Source organism: Conger conger, chromosome 3 (assembly GCF_963514075.1).
Source record: "Conger conger chromosome 3, fConCon1.1, whole genome shotgun sequence".
In the NCBI taxonomy this organism is placed as follows: Eukaryota; Metazoa; Chordata; class Actinopteri; order Anguilliformes; family Congridae; genus Conger; species Conger conger.
This window is the reverse complement of record NC_083762.1, coordinates 12,679,724-12,696,330: the sequence shown is the minus strand read 5'-3', so window position 1 is coordinate 12,696,330 and position 16,607 is coordinate 12,679,724. Positions and strand designations below refer to the sequence as shown.

At 38.1% G+C, this 16,607-nt stretch overlaps 2 protein-coding genes across 2 annotated transcripts in view; both read right to left on the bottom strand.

Annotated features, from left to right (window-relative positions):
* Positions 1–8,727, bottom strand: part of LOC133123204 (serine protease inhibitor Kazal-type 1-like) — a 29,895-nt gene extending 21,168 nt beyond the window's left edge. Inside the window, exon 1 of the mRNA XM_061233539.1 lies at positions 8,716–8,727. The gene's annotated coding sequence lies outside the window, so the exon portion shown is untranslated. The remainder of the gene's footprint in view (positions 1–8,715) is intronic.
* Positions 8,728–10,363: 1,636 nt separating this feature from the next.
* On the bottom strand, positions 10,364–15,222 carry LOC133123142 (serine protease inhibitor Kazal-type 1-like). Its single transcript, XM_061233439.1, has 4 exons — positions 15,122–15,222; positions 12,923–12,963; positions 12,187–12,299; positions 10,364–10,851 (listed from the first exon to the last, which is right to left on the bottom strand). Exons 1-4 carry the CDS (start codon positions 15,168–15,170, stop codon positions 10,806–10,808), a joined length of 249 nt encoding a protein of 82 aa, XP_061089423.1. The 5' UTR covers positions 15,171–15,222; the 3' UTR covers positions 10,364–10,805.
* Positions 15,223–16,607: the final 1,385 nt, after the last annotated feature.

Genomic DNA, 16,607 nt, shown 5'->3' with positions numbered 1-16,607 from the left:
TGCTTGGATGATTTGGCAGCCATAGTGCAGTGCACTGTTCCTGTTAGTGCAGTGCAACAGGTATGAGGTGGGCCCAGTCCAGTATATCTCCAGCACAGAACCCAGGGACAGGAATGCAAACACTGATGGACAGATCAGCTCCTGAGGGAGGGAGGAGCAAGCCTTGAGCCTGAACATTTCACTAAACATTCAGCAGAACACATGGATACTACATATAATTTAGCATTTTAGCAGTAAACTAACCATCAAATAACTCCTTTTTTGGGGGAAGACTATGGGAGAAAGATCTTACAATGACTAACAGGACTATACATTGGGATGTGGTGTGGAAAAATACATTTAAGGCCTCAAATATCTCAACCATCAATTCATGCATTTCAAAATATGTCACAGAACATATTTAACACAACAGACACACTATAAGCAAATGTATTTTGGAGCTGATAAAATAAGGAAAGATGAATAAATACACAGATTTTTAACATTGTGCCCTGAACTTGCGGGTACTCACCAGACAGAGAGAGCAGCACCAATGTGCCGACCAGGATAGTTAGTTTCATGGTGCCTCTGAGGTGGTCCTAATGAGAGTGTGACTGCAGGTGTGTAGGTCTCCGTTTCTGTCTCTGATCTGCTCCCACTTCGCTTTATATAGAGCCAGAGTCAGTCCTAACCACACCCCCTCCGCCCTCCCCTTCATACACCAATATTTGATTGAACAAAAAAGGAAAATAATTTCCAATGGCAGTGTGCGAGTGTGCCAGATTTCCATTCTCATGATTAATTTAATGATCTGTCCTTTGGTAAAACAACAGCAGAGGCATTTTTCAACAGCTTAGATGTGTACAATAAGTTATCAGGCCCATCATGTTGTATTGCTACCTACCAAGCTACCATTGTTAGAACTCAAAGTGAGTTCACTTGGCTAGCTACAAGGCAAAGTGAGTTCACTAGGCTAGCCAGGCTAGCCAGCAAGCTCTAGCTATGCATAGAAATGGCAGTGACAGTATGAGCTAATACCAGATAACTCGCTAGACTAGTTAGGCTTTTAAAAGTAGTTTGCTACTAGTAGTAGCTACCTGACTGGCTGATATGGGATATTTCACATTACACATGCAATGAGAGAACATGCAATATCGCGAGCAAGATAATATTTGAATACCGTGTTGATGGCAGACAACTGGTGTCTCCTTAAGATTTGACTGAAGAAAATTGTTTCAGACAGCAGAATTATCATTGAAATGATGCTAACTATACTTTTTAAATCATGTATACTAGCTTTAAAAACAAAACATTTGGTTGAGAACTCAACCAAGAATTTATCATCAATGAATGGCAAAATACCACTTTTTGCTCATAGATGGCATCCACATATAAGAAATGGGATTTTCTTTACTTTAGTTAGCTCTTGGGCAAATTCTCAGCCAAGGGTTTTATTTTTTATTATCAATCACAAAAAACAGTTTTAAGTGAAATGTTTGCATTTGCTGAAAGTCTCAAAAGACAGGAAATTAAATTGATCAGCCCTAACACTAACATCAGCCTGCTCTCCATCAAGGTATCAGCACAGATGTTTGACAACATGCTACAGCCCTGTAGCTTATATTCAGTTTGTGCAGAACAAGACTCTCATTTATACCCAATTATTTGCATAGCATGGAAAGGCAGAATAATATGGCAGCATTTATATATTTTTTTATTATAATTTTTTAATAATGTTTTTCGGATTTTTTCCCTTTTTTCTCCCAATTTGGTAGCCAATAGTACCCCGTCTAATTCAATTAGAGCTAGTATTAGAGACACCGCCCACACCCTGTCCCTCGGCGGCCCTACTTAGAGCGACACACCTTCTTCAAGCCGTCTCGCCACATGCTGGTAACCGTGATTCCGAGGCACCCGAGGTGCTTTTTGTGCGGCGATCTACTAACCCTGCCAAGTCCCTCCCCCTGGAGCAGCGAGCCAATTATGCTGCTCCACGTGAGCCGGCCAAACTTGGCTTTTTTGGCAGGACCGAGAATCGAACCCCGGTCTCCGGTGTGCAACTGCAGCGAACTGCAACCGCATATTTTTGTTTGAATAAATTCAACAGATGCTAAATTAATTGCATATATTACATACAACATTATAACATTTATTCCTACACGATCATTGAGTGACTGTGAATGCATAGTAGTTAGCCATGACAAATATTCATAATTATAATACTGTAGGCTATATATGTCTTTGTTTTTTTATCCAGTAGGTGTATATGAATGGGATCATGGCAATAACTCTTTAATATAGTGTATATTAACATACACTTTAATGCAGGATCAATCAATTAATCACAATTTTTTTTTGTTTATGGGAAAGCTATGTTGAAAGAATGATACAAAATATGTGGCCCCATATTGGAAATGTTGGAAATAAAGCATGCTTTAGAAAAGTGCAAAATAAGTATATTGCCTCTAACTTTTATATGCAAAATTGTCAATTGCCAATACAATTTACAGTGCACTACTCTAAGATTTTGAATTATTTGAGAGACTTGAATCTTAAATCTTAATTTCCTGTCTTCTAAATCTTAGGCACATAAGATTATTTCAAAAATAATTCAATGAAAGGTCCTAAATAAACAAAATATACATTTTACATTACATTTTAGTAATTTGACAGAATAGTTCAAAACTGAATCAAATCAATATTTTTTGTGAGAACCTTTGCTGCATCACTTCTCTGAGATATTGAACTGCAGGACAGCATTGGCTAAGACAATCTGCAGGGAGGTTTTTCCAAGCATGTTGGAGAACTTGCCACATTTCTTCTGCAGACTTTGGTTGGGACCTTGCTTCTGATCTCAGACAGCTTTGATCAAGTTTTTATGTAAAAAGTAGTCAACTGCTTACAGTAATACTTTTTTAATGAAATGCAAAAATGTAAAATAAAATCTTTTGGAAAATGAATATTTGGAGATTGTATAATGTATAATAAAGTCTAGGGTGCCTAAGACTTATGTGCAGTACTGTATATACAATCATTCCACAGATCACTTTTCTTTCCCATTATTTGCTTTGAAAAACATCTGAAACGCTTGATGCTTTTATGCATTTAGTTTTGCCACATTATCGGCTGATTAAATATTTGCGTTGACAAGCTGGTGTACATGTCTACCTAATAAGGTGGCCACTGAGTGTATAATGCCACAAGCACCTCTGAACCTGTGGTTTGGTAGCTAGCAATAAAACATTATGGCATAACAGCCTACACATGTACAGTATAACTTGCTGTACATGTGTAAGCTGTTGAGAAATGCCTCTACTGTTACTTTACCAAAGTACAGATCATAAAATTAATCAATGAGAAGGGAATACTGGCTCTGGCTCTATATAAAGCGAAGGGGGATCAGAGACAGAAACAGTGACCTACACACCTGCAGTCACACGCTCATTAGGACCACCTCAGAGGCACCATGAAACTAACCATCCTGGTCTGCACATTGGTGCTGCTCTCTCTGTCTGGTGAGTACCCGCAAGTTCAGGGCACAATGGTAAAAATCTGTATTTATTAACCTAAAAGGTGTCTTATTTTAGCTGCTCCAAAATAATAAAATATATACTGTCCACTTCTGTGGTGTGGGGGATTGTGAAAGGAGTTTCTCTTTATTGATGACATTTAAGGGATTCTGAATTTGTGAGGAAAATATTTCTGCCTCAGGTATTTCTGCCAGAGAAAAAATAGCTTTAACAGCACAAATTATAATGTTGATATCAAGGAATCAAGGAATAAAATATGTGTAAGATGTGGGGAATATTTCTTTTATGAATTCAAGATACTGTATTTTCATTTCTGTTGTTCAGGTTGTTTCGCTACTTTACTCTAGTTTTTCAAAAACCCACACAAACGTTTGTGACGTGACAGTCTTTGTTTACACTGTATTGTATACACTGTGTGTAACTGTCTTTATTCATTCATCACATTTCTGTATGAAAGGTGCAATATAAATTGTATTATTATTATTATTGTCATTCTTATTATTCTTATTTCTCTATCGTCTCTATGATGGCTGTCTAGTGCCCCTGTGGAACTAAAAAGCTTATTACAGGGAACTATGGTTTTTACCACAGATGACATTCCATATAACCATGAATAACCATGGCTAAACAGTAAAATGAATTAATTTGTTTGTCCTACACTGTACAACAATGGAGAGTGGCTCAGTGGTAGCTGATTCCTCAGTATTCATCCTCACTAGCCCAACTGTAACTGAGCTATGACTGAGACTGTGCTGTGATATGGTATTTATTTAGTGACCAACTTCCAAACCCAAAAGGGCACTCACAGCAACCCTGTTCTTTCTTTCAGTGCTCTCAGTGACTGGACACACAGGTCCATGGCCCAGACAGGTAAGGCATTATAGAGGAGAAGTCTGATATTATGTTGTCAAGTAACAAGACAAGTTTTTAAAAGAATGTTTCTCATACAGATAAAAAAAGACAACATGAAGAAATTGATGTCCAGTCTGACCCCTCTTGGACTGTCAGATTCCACTTCTGTAATAATATAAAATAGTCAATATACAGAACCGAGGACTGCATGGGCCAGCAGGATAAGTTATGCTGTTAGACAACAGGCCTTGACCAGCAGTGGTGGCACGTTCACATGCCAAGTAGTGAAAATGCTGAATTTTCTGTAAGGTTATGTAAAGGAAAATGTAAGGTTACATAGCATACGACCCTTTGCTGAACGGATACGCGATCATTTAAACGTTAAAAAAAAACACGTACCGCGTTCCATTAATGGCTGCTCTTTCATGTCTTCCCCCAAAAGGCTGAATGCTCGGAACCTTCTGAAAGAGGGATGTGTGCCAGAATTCACGAGCCTGTATGTGGGAGTGACGGCAAAACTTATGAAAACGAGTGTAAGCTCTGTTACCACAACACGTAAGTTGCGGGTTTCTTTCCTTCACCTGAGCATTGACGGTTTTCTGTTGCACAACAAAATAGAGTTATGTTTAGAGTATATTTTATAAACATTTTATTCAAATGAAATTATATTCTTTTGCTTAATCGTCGCTGCCATTGAGGCATGCAGTATAAAATAAAGTGCAGTTGTTTATTCTTCCTTTATGGCCCAACCATTTGGTATAACCGCACAACAAACAATGATTTAAAGGCGAGGCGAATATATAACCAACAGTGAGAGACTTTCATAAGAAAGCAGGTGGTCACCTTGAACCCGCAATAGAAATAACACGTTTCTTTGTGAAAGAGGAAGACCGATACGAGACGGGACTCCACAACTGCTGTGCTGCATTGTACTGCAGAGGAGGCTTGTCTACGTATGCGGTAGATGATAATGCGGCAAACTAAAGATATTTGTGGCCACAAATCACAGGAATTCTGGAAAATCAAATGGATATTTTTAATATGGTTAACCAGAGCATGTCTAGGACATCAATCACACCCAAAAGTTCCAATCATATATGATTCATTCAGATCAAGAAATAGAGAATCCAAGCAGAGACTTGTTTTTATTTTGGAGAAATGTAAGTAAATTGCATGCAAATGACCCAAAACAAGCAAAGAACTCAAAGGGAGAATATTTAGTCTCCACTTCCTCTGTCTGAGAGGCACATTTAATATTTCTATGATTATGTTCTGTTCAGCAAAGAGCCATATCCTAGGTAACTTGAAGTTACTGCTTTTATTTTTACATGCCACTAGTTTACCATAGCAGATATGGCATGTCTGCTGGTCAAGGCCAGTTTTCTAACAGCAGACAGTAACTCATAATGCTGGCCCATGCAGTCCTAGGTTCTGTTAAGTATTAACAGATGTGGAGTCTGACAGTCCAGCAGGTATCTAACAAATCAGACGGAACCCCAAAGCAGACAGGATTTTGTTTAATTTTTTTAAGGTTATTGTTGGCACCTAACCAAACCAACAATATACTTTGTGTCTTTTGATCATAAAGCATCATTTGTTCAGTGCAAATTAGTACCGGGACACTTTTTTTTTCAAACAGGGCTCGTAACTTGCAAACATGATTTCTGTGTTTCCTTTACAGGAAAAACAAGATGGATGTCAAGATCCTGAACGAAGGCCAGTGTCCAGCAGAGAGTTCCAGGCGTTAAGGGGACCACACGGACTGTGAAGCATAACAGAATTTAAATACTTCCTCCTGCATGGTTTTATATCAGGGAACGTGAACAGCTTCCAAACGTTCAAGTGTCATCTGTATGCTGCAGTTCTGTGTAATCTGTAGACCGCAACCTTATGTGTAATCTGTACACCGCTAATCTGTACACAGCAGCAATAAAGTAATTCAGCATTCAGCATGTGCATCTTCCCTCTTTACATGTTTATCTATGTGATATGATGCATGTAAACAGTGGGACCGCAGTGATATATTACTGGTGGCGAAGCATGAGGCTTTTGAATACATTGTGTAAACAGACCACAAATACAGCAGAATTGCAACAGTACTGCCTGCCGGCCCAATAGTTTTTAAGAAACCTTAACATTTCTGATGTAACCATTTCATGCATCTCATACTTTTGGAAAACATTTCCTCAGCAACTGAATTAAAAAATGAACTGTAAAAAGTTCACCAATACATTTCTGGACTTGTCTAGTTTTCAACTAAGATTGTTGTGGCACCTGACCAATTGCAGTTGAATTTAACACACAGCCTTGCCAAATATACAGACGGTTCACTGCAGAAATGAATCAATAATCAATCTCAACTAGTATTTTAGACTTAAAAATCTAACTTCTATTAGTGTTTTTCCAACATTGCCATTGAGGTGAGACGGTTTGACTTTTTTCAAGATTTGCAAATGTAAGAATATTTCACTTGTCAAGCAAATAATGGCTTAAAAAAAGACTAAAGACAGGCTTTTTAGTGCTTTGATGATTTGGCAGCCATAGTGCAGAACACTGTTCCTGTCAGTGCTGGTACTGGGGCTCTCTGTTCTGACAAACAGAGCTGTATTTGGTATTAATTACAATGTCATTACATTAATGGCATTTGGCATTTATCCAGAGTGATGTACAATTGATTTGACTGTGCGGATCTTATTGTGGCTAGACCAGGGATTGAACCAACGACACTGCTGGTCCCAGTCATGTACCTTAACCACTATGCTACAGATCCCCCCAAAGTAGTTTGTGAAAATTTAGAAATCACTTGCCAGTGTAGAAATGAAACGAATAGCATGTAATATACTTTAAAAGCACATATTTTCAGAGTAAACTAAAACTTACCGATCTAACTTTAGCGAGCCATTCATTGGTAGCTCAGAATTATAGGCTGGCTTTGCACTTTAAAAGGACAAACTGCTACCATGCAGCACACAGGGCGCAACAAGGGGTCAAGGGCCTTCGAGCAGGGCACAACATCCGTGCAGACCTTATCACGGCTACACTGGGGCTTGAACCACCAACCTTCCGGGTCATGGTCATGTACCTTAGCCACTACACATTTCATGAAACATTCAGCAGAACACATGGTTAATACATACATTTGTGATGTCAATTGCCATCGACAGTACTTTCTGAAACCCAAGCAACGAAAATGGACTATCTCCTGAGACCACTTTAACTGTTTTACTTCTTTTACATAATACAAGTGTGTTGGAAAAGAAAAACATGTTGCAGTGAAAATATTGGTAAATATATATTTTATTTAAATGTCATTGAATTTTCATTTAACTTGTAATGAGGGGGTATGACATAGGCCTATATATTTTCTCATCTTGTTTTCTTAACATAACATCATAGAACATAAGAGAACAGGCCATTCGGTCTAGCAATGCTTGCCGTTTCCTAACTAAAGTGTATCTACTGCTTTGTTTACCAAAAAGCTAGATAGTGTCTCGCACTGTATCAAGTCTGGTATTGAAAACCACCTTCTGCCCCTACTACATGACCTGGCAAGCTTGCATTTTTCACTATCCATGTGTTCTAAATTTGTCCCTGAAAGAATATTTTCAAAGCCTAAAAATGGCCTGTGAACGTTCCGTCACATATGGGATATTACAAAGTATAAATGGCAAGAGGAGTGCGATAAAGTGTGTTTGTGCCTGCCTGCTCTGTCCACCTGCCTGCCTGTGATATTTTGTTAGTTGCAACGACAGGCATGAATGTGACGAATTCTGAGCACCAGTGAATGTGCCACCCCTTCACGGTCATTCAGATGAACTGCATAGTTGGAATAATGGAATGGAAAGGAAGAAGTGAAAGGATCAAGCAGTGGAGAACTAAACGTCCTAAACGTTATTAAATAATTCATTATTTAAATGAATTAAATAATTACTTAAATAATTTACAACCCATGACTGTCCTTCTGTTCTTTCAAGAACATGTCACGGTCGGGTCTAGAACGCCGGTCTCTGGCGTGCTAGTCAGACGCCAATCCCCTAAACCCCCCTAAAGTACTGAGGATGACTCAATTGCGGATTACTGCAGGTGTAGTCCAATGATTTATTCAAACAAAATACAAAGTTCCAAAAGCACAGAAGATTTACGAACCAAAAATCAAAAACAGAGGATTTTCCTAAATTCCATTAAAGCCAAAAAACAACGATGAACTTCCAAAAAGGGTAAACTAAAAATACTCCAAAAGGTAGCCAAAACACAAAGGGCAATCCAAGTCTCGTAGTGTACAAACAATCCAGGGTCAAAAACAGAATATCCACTCAAGGTACACATAGACAGGGAATCAGACAGGGTTACTCACAGAGGGTTAAAGTGAAGACTCAACAAAGACCAAGTGAAAAGGACCAGGCTATATACAGGAGACAATGGGCAACACTAATCACAAGACTTAACAACAGGTGCGTACAACAAGACAATTAGGCAGTGAGACAAAATCAACGTAGTGACACCTAGTGGCTAGCAACACAAAGTGCAACAATGTGACATAACGCAATCCATTTCATAATTGCATGTTGCGTTTCAGGGCGGTACGGATGGTGCAGTGGGTAGCACTGCCGCCTCACAGCAAGGAGGTCCTGGGTTTGAATCCCCGTCGGCTGGGGCCTCTCTGTGCAGAGTTTGCATGTTCTCCCCGTGTCTGTGTGGGTTTCCTCTGGGTACTCCAGTTTCCTCCCACAGTCCAAAGACATGCAGGTTAGGCTGATTGGAGAGTCTAAATTGCCCATAGGTGTGAGTGAATGGTGTGTGTGCCCTGCGATGGACTGGTGACCTGTCCAGGGTGTATTCCTGCCTTTCGCCCAATGTATGCTGGGATAGGCTCCAGCCCCCCTGTGACCCTGTTCAGGATAAGTGGGTTAAGGTAATGGATGGATGGATGGATGTTGTGTTTCAGTATGTCTAATGGTGTTTTCATTTCTTAACTCCCTTATTCATTTCAAAACGATACTTACTAACATGGTAAGAGCTCCTGTCAATCGATTTGAATTTACTAAACAACTGATTCAGTATGTCCCATAGATTCCTATAGAAATGTGCTAGCCTCCTCATGACCTGCAAATTCAAATAATTTCCCAAATAGATCCGGAGCTTAACACCGTGCTGTTCAAAGTGCGCTGACTCTGGGGTTCAGGGTGGGTGTTTGGTCCACCTGTGTCCCATAGAGGGCAATAAAGGCGACATTGCTGGAATTGCGTTCGCGTTCCTGTCTCTGTGTTCTGCGCTGGGGATATCATGTACCGGGCCCCACCTCATACCAGACGTGCGTTCGAGAGAGCGAACATTCACTGCGAACAATTTGAAACTGTTGAACGATTTAAAATTACCATTCCACTTAGTTCGCCACCAACGCATTTTTAATTCAATTGGATGCGATTTTAGGTCTAACAGTGCCAGCTAGCTGATTCTTTAGCTAACCTGTGATTCATTTTAAAAGGTAAGAACAAATATTGCACTGCGATGAGAACAGATACCGGCTGCCAAATCATTGCTATTGCTATGCCGACACCTTCCTCTGACCACCAGTCTTCTGCTTATTTGGTGAAGCTGTTGGTAAGGTGCATCAACAATCTTAGTTGTAAACTAAGTTGTAGACAAGCCCTAATATTTGTTACATTGTTCCGTTGTTGAGGAAATTATTTTCAAACGTGAAATGGCATAAAAACTATTGACTAGGCATTGTTGTTGCAAAGCCTAGCCTAAATTGTTGTTGCCTGTTTACACATATTCTAAAGCCCAATGTGTGTAGGCCTATATCACTAAGTGCACTTGTGTTCAATGAGTTTCAGACAGGAACCTCACCACCAGTAATTTATCACTGCGGTCCCCACTGTGAACAGGCATTATAAATATCAGTTAGAAACTGTTGGCCTATAGACTGGACGTCATGGCGCATATAGAACTTGTAATGACGAAAGATGCACATGCTGAATGCTGAATTACTTTATTGCTGCAGTGTACAGATTAGAGATATAGGTTACATATCAAGCAGTGGCCTACGGATTACAAAAAGAGAAACTATAGTGTTTCTAGGCCAGGGCTGTCCAATCCCGTTCCTGGAGACCGACTATCCAGTGATTGTAAGTTTAAAGTTCAATTCTAATTTTGCACACCTGATTTTAATAATTAGCAGCTCAGTGATCTCTCTAGCTGTTGAATGAGGTGTGCTTTGTTAGGATTGGAAACCTACAGGACAGTAGATCTCCAGGAACAGGGTTGGGCGGCCCTCTTCCAGGCTCGTTCCTTAATGGATGAGCAAGCAGTTAGGGGAAGTCTCAGGCGACATTTGTAAGCAGTTCCACATTCCATTTCATGAGACAATGGCGGAGAAATTATTTGAATTGTCGTGGAAAGATGTTGATGACGTCAGAACCTCTTGTCCTATATGCCTTTGTTTTAACACTTGCCATTGCGCTTGACCATGACATTTTCCTTGGCTATCCTGTAAAGCAAATGCAACACAGTGTCATGGCTAAGCAGAAAAACAACTTCAAATGTGACATTATTTTGGCAAGTCTGAAAAAAAGTCTCACTGTTCTCATTTGCACCCCTGTTCTCAGTTCTCAACACCGGTGATATTTGGATGTCTGTAAATTCCATTAATATGTCATGTCTATAATATCAGTGTATTTACATTAATGTTTCTCAAAGAAAATAGAAAAAGAATCTAGTCTGCTTTGACGTTTAGTTGAATTTTTCTAGACCCATCCAGAATTTTCCGAAACAAATTCCAAGCTGGTCATAGCTGGATTTTACACCAGGATAGAGCAACTTCCTGTGTCTGACTTCAAGTATTTTTATAGCATGTGTGAAGTGTAGCCTTGTTTCCACAACAAAACTTGTTTGCTTTTTTCTATCGCCAACTCAGGTCACCATCTGCTTTTATATGAAAATCTCTCACTGTTGGTTAAATATTTGCAGAGCCTTTTAAACCATTTTTATTGTGTCACTATTTCAAATGTTTAGGCCAGGGGGGCACAAGGAACAAGGCATTTTCTATTATACTGCATGCCTCTATGGTACCTTATAAGCCGGGGCTGTCCAGCCCTGTTCCTGGAGATCTGTCATGAGCTCTCATTTCAAGCCTTACTTGGCACACCTGATTCTACTAACTAGCAGCTCAATGGGATCTGTAGCTTTTCAACGAGGTGCGCTTTGTTGAGGTTGAAAGATGGTCGATCTACAGGAACAGGGCATCCCTGATGTAAATGAAGGAGTACAGTACTGTGCAGAAGTTTTCAGCACCCGAAAACTTGCTGAAAACTGCTATGTTTCTTTTTTTGTGTGTTTGCATAAAATAACACATTTGAGATTTCCAAATAGTCCTTTTCCAAAAGACTATTTTACAGAGATATTTTTGTATTTCATTTTAACTTTTTACTGTAAGCAATTGACTACTTTTTACATAAAAACTTGATCAAGGCTGTCTGAGATCAGAAGCAAGGAGCCAACCAGAGTCTGCAGAAGTACTGTGGCAAGTTCTCCAACATGCTTGGAACAACCTCTCTGGTCAGCGTTCACTATCTCAGAGAAATGATGCAGTTTTTTAGAACTGCAAGTGATGCAAATATTGATTTGATTCAGTTTTCTATTCTGCCAAATGATGTAAATGTATGTAATGTAATGTAAAATGTATAGTATGTTTATTTAGGACCTTTCATTTTATTATTTTTGAAAGAATCTTATCTGTACAGAATGTTATACAGGTGCCTAAGACTTTTGCACAGTACTGTATGTAATCTTTGAATCCTCTGTGCACCTGTAACCTGTAACTTACTCGTTGTGATAACAGAGTGCACACTCGTTATCGTAGGTGTTTTCATTAGTTCCACACACAGGGTTATACTCTCTGGTGCAGATCCCATCTTTGGACCTCTCCGGGCACTGAGCCTGTTGGGGGTGAGATATGAAAGAACAGCCATTAAGGAATGGTTTACATTTTTAAAATGTTTCTATGATTGCGTATTTATTCAGGGCCCTATCCTATGTAACATGCAGTTGATTACATTTTCATATGCCACTAGTTTAGTAAATTCATATTTACTGGAGCAAATTGAGTTAAGTATTTTCACTACTTGGCTTGTGAACCTGTCACCTGATGATCAAGGCCAGTTTTCTGGCACCAAAGCAAACTGGATTATTTTTTCTTTGTGTTTTATTTTTATCCATGTGAGAAACATTACACAAACCCAGGGCTGCCCATCCATATTCCTGGAGATCTACTGTCCTGTAGGCTTTCACAATGATATATCTCCAGGAACAGGGTTGGGCAGCTCTGCTCGAAATACACTATACAGCATCGCATGCGGTAGACATGATTTAACAATGCAGTTTTACACATTGACAGTCAGTGTGCTGGAGCCATTTTCCTGCTGTACTATTTTTTTTTTCTGTTTTGAATGTGTGAAACAAAGTATAATTAATTGAGTAACCATAGTCAGAGGGAGCCTTTTTTCAAACTTGGCTTGTTACTTGGAAACATAATGTCAGACTTCCCCTCTATAATTCCTCACCTCTCTGGGCCCGGGCTCTCCCTGTCCAGTCACTGAGAGCACTGAAAGAAAGACAGGGTTGCTATGAGTGCCCTTTCGGGATTGGGAGTTTTACGGCAGTACGGGAATGTCATAACTGTGGCTCTTGTGCTCTGGAGAATAAACTAGAGATTGTCTGCCACCGGGCTGCTCTCCATTGTTGAACAGCATAGTGCAAACATGACTCCCTGTTTGTGCTGGGGAAAGCAGTGGGCATCAAGGAAATTTCCTTCCAAATTGTATTTATTTATTTGTTTAAATCGAGATAATGTATTTGAATGGTCACTTGTATTTATCTCCCTTGTTTCTGAAACAGGCTCACATACTATATAGTATGTGTGTAGCTTCGTTTAAAAATAAGGCTGGAAAAAATACAAGTGACCATTCCAATAAATTATTAAAAATTTTAATGCATGTAATTTTACTTAACTTTCACAGTTACAAACATTTCAATTCTGAGGGAACCAATATTTGAATCAACAAACAAATATTTGCTTTAGTTACTTTTTTGGTCAATATTAACAATACCCTAAAGGAATGAGGTTGGTCGAAAGCTAATATTTTTCTCAAATATCAATTGCCTCAAAAAATATTTGAATTCTGTTATTATCACTGTTGCAAAAAAGTAATTAAAGCAAATGTTTTTTGATGATTTAAATATTGATTGCCTCAACAAATATTTGAATTCTGTTATTATTATCACTCTTGCAAGAAACTAACTAAAACAAATATTTGTTTTATGATTCCAATATTTGAATTCTGAATATTTCAAATATTTATGAATCAATATTTGAATCAAAAAACAAATATGTATGTTACTGTGAAAGTTAAATTAAGTTAACTTACACGCATTTAAATGTTAATGATTGATTGGAATGGACACTTGTATTTCTCTAGCCTTGTTTTTCAAGCCGATTAACGTATATAATATAATATTTTATGTTATCATCACTGTTGCAAAAAAGTAAGCATCAAATAGAAATGAGTCACACTTTTCATTGACAAAACCAACTGCAAATATATCTATTTCTGTACCGAGTTATCCATTGACTAATAGCTCTCAGTTCCTCTGTAATCTATACAAACACACACACACACACACACACACACACCATTCTTTATGACATCAACTTGTTGTTTTTTATATACACTGATCAGCTACAACATTAAAACCACCAGTTTAAACCAGTTAAAGGTGCACTTTCACGCTTTCTTTCAGTTGAGATTATTTGGATTAAATGCTTAAATTATGTGTGTAGGCCTTTTTAGCCGTTTCTTAAATATGGGGCAAAACTTTCAAGGGCAAACACAACCAGTGATGTCACTGGACGTCATTTAAAAATGCATCATGTCATAAAAATGTGATGTTTCACCCCTCTTCCATCCATTGGAATTGCATGGTACTACATGTGGTGAAACTTATGTAGGAATAGATCCCATGCATTTTTTTAAATGGCGGGTGGTCTTTATTTTTTTTTTATATAAAAAATTCTACAGGTGCTGGAGCATGAACACCAGTACGTTCCAAGATAGTCAATAACAAAAATGTAACTTTTGAATGCAATTCATTATCTGCTTATATAAGTATACATTTCATATAATGAAATATTATGTGTTTATAGACAAGTTTATACAGTTTAATAATTTAATCATGAAAAAACTGGTTTAATATTTTGGCTGATACAGTGTTCAGTTGACTGGGCTGTCTAACTCTCTGGTTTATACTGAGCTGCTGTCTTTAAATACTTAAAAGTATTTGGTTTAAAGGTTGCTATTCAAAAATACAAATGTAAAAACAATTATGCCAAACAGGTCTAGTCCAAACCATAGTTATTACTACTACTACTACTACTACTACTACTATGACTACAACAACAACTACGACTACTACTACTACTACTACTAATAATAATAATAATAATAATAATAATAAGAAGAAGAAGAAGAAGAAGAAGAAGAAGAATATCATTATTTTGATTTCCTCAAAATTCTATAGCCTTTAAATCTCATTAGTAAAGAGAAAAACGCTTACAATCTCTACTTTGGACAATCAACACCCCACAATCAACTCCATGGACAGTAAATGCAAATGTATTCTGGAGCAACTAGAATAACACACCTTTTAAAAAGGTTAATAAATACAGATTTTTAACATTGTGCCCTGAACTTGCGGGTACTCACCAGACAGAGAGAGCAGCACCAATGTGCCGACCAGGATAGTTAGTTTCATGGTGCCTCTGAGGTGGTCCTAATGAGAGTGTGACTGCTGGTGTGTAGGTCTCTGTTTCTGTCTCTGATCTGCTCCCACTTCGCTTTATATAGAGCCAGAGCCAGTCCTAACCGCACCCCCTCTGCCCTGCCATTCAGTTGCACAACAATACAATTCCAGTTCAAAACTTTTGGAAAACATATGACCCCTTTGTATTCAATATGTACAAATCTCAAATTTGATGTTTTTGAGTAAAATCCTATTCTATCTTTGAAAAATCAACCAATCTGGTTTCTGTTCAGCATTGAGACAGCTCTAATTAAAGTTGTGAATGACATTAGAGTTCATTTGTAATATAAATATTTCTGCGACCTTAGTGCTGCATTCAACACTGTGGGACGTGAAATCCTCATCTCCAGGCTCAAATATGAGCTGGTCTTTCCATCACAGTTTTAACATGGTTAGAAATCTATCAGCTGGTTCTTGAATATTATGTCTCCTTTAATTATTTTAAAAGCTTCAACATTGCAATGGCGTGCCCAATGGCTCTATCCTGTTTAATGGGCATTTTATTTGATGGCAATCTGAATTTTGATGCACACATCAGAAATGTGACCCAAACTATTTTTTTACCATTTAAGAAATTCTGCCAGACCCTTCCTTTCGAAATAAGGTATTTACACCTTGATGTGTTAAACAAATTAGAACATAGCACCTTTCATATCAGACCGCCCTATTTTTTGTTGAGCAAAAGTATTGGAAGAGAGAGAATTTAAATAAATTAAAGTAACACTTTAATTCTGAAAATTTGATGCATGCATTTGTCACAAGTCATTTGGATTATTTTAGTCTCTTCCTGGCAAAGCAATCAAACTGTGACTAATTCAAAATGCTGCAGCCAGGGTATTAACTCCAACTAGGAAATGTGCTATTTTAAAATCATTATATTGACTGCTAGTTGATTTTAGAATTGATTTATAAGTTTAGAAACCAAAAGGATTTTTGTGGACTTTTTGGTTTCCATAGTAAGATACAGTATTCTGTGCAGTATTCTTAGGCTTAGGATAATTTTATATTTCTTTTTTTGTTTTCCGCATTTATGTTTCAGTAGAAAAGAGAACATTTGAGATTTCCAAACATTCCTTTTCCGAAAAATATTTTTGCTTTTTTTAAAATAAAGAAACATATTAAGTAATCGAGCACTTTTCAGATTGATCAAACTTGATCAAGGCTGTCTGGGATGACCTGCATAGCCAGAAGCAAGAAGCCAAGTCCGGAGAAGAACTGTGGCAAATACTGCTATATGTTTGGTACAATCTCCCAGCTGAGTTTCCTATGAAACTGCAGGACAGTGTACCTGATAATTTAATGCCAAAGGGTAGTGAAAACAAATATTTGCGTGATATTTGAACTATTCCTAAGTTATTGCTTCATATTTAAAACTGTATTATATTATTT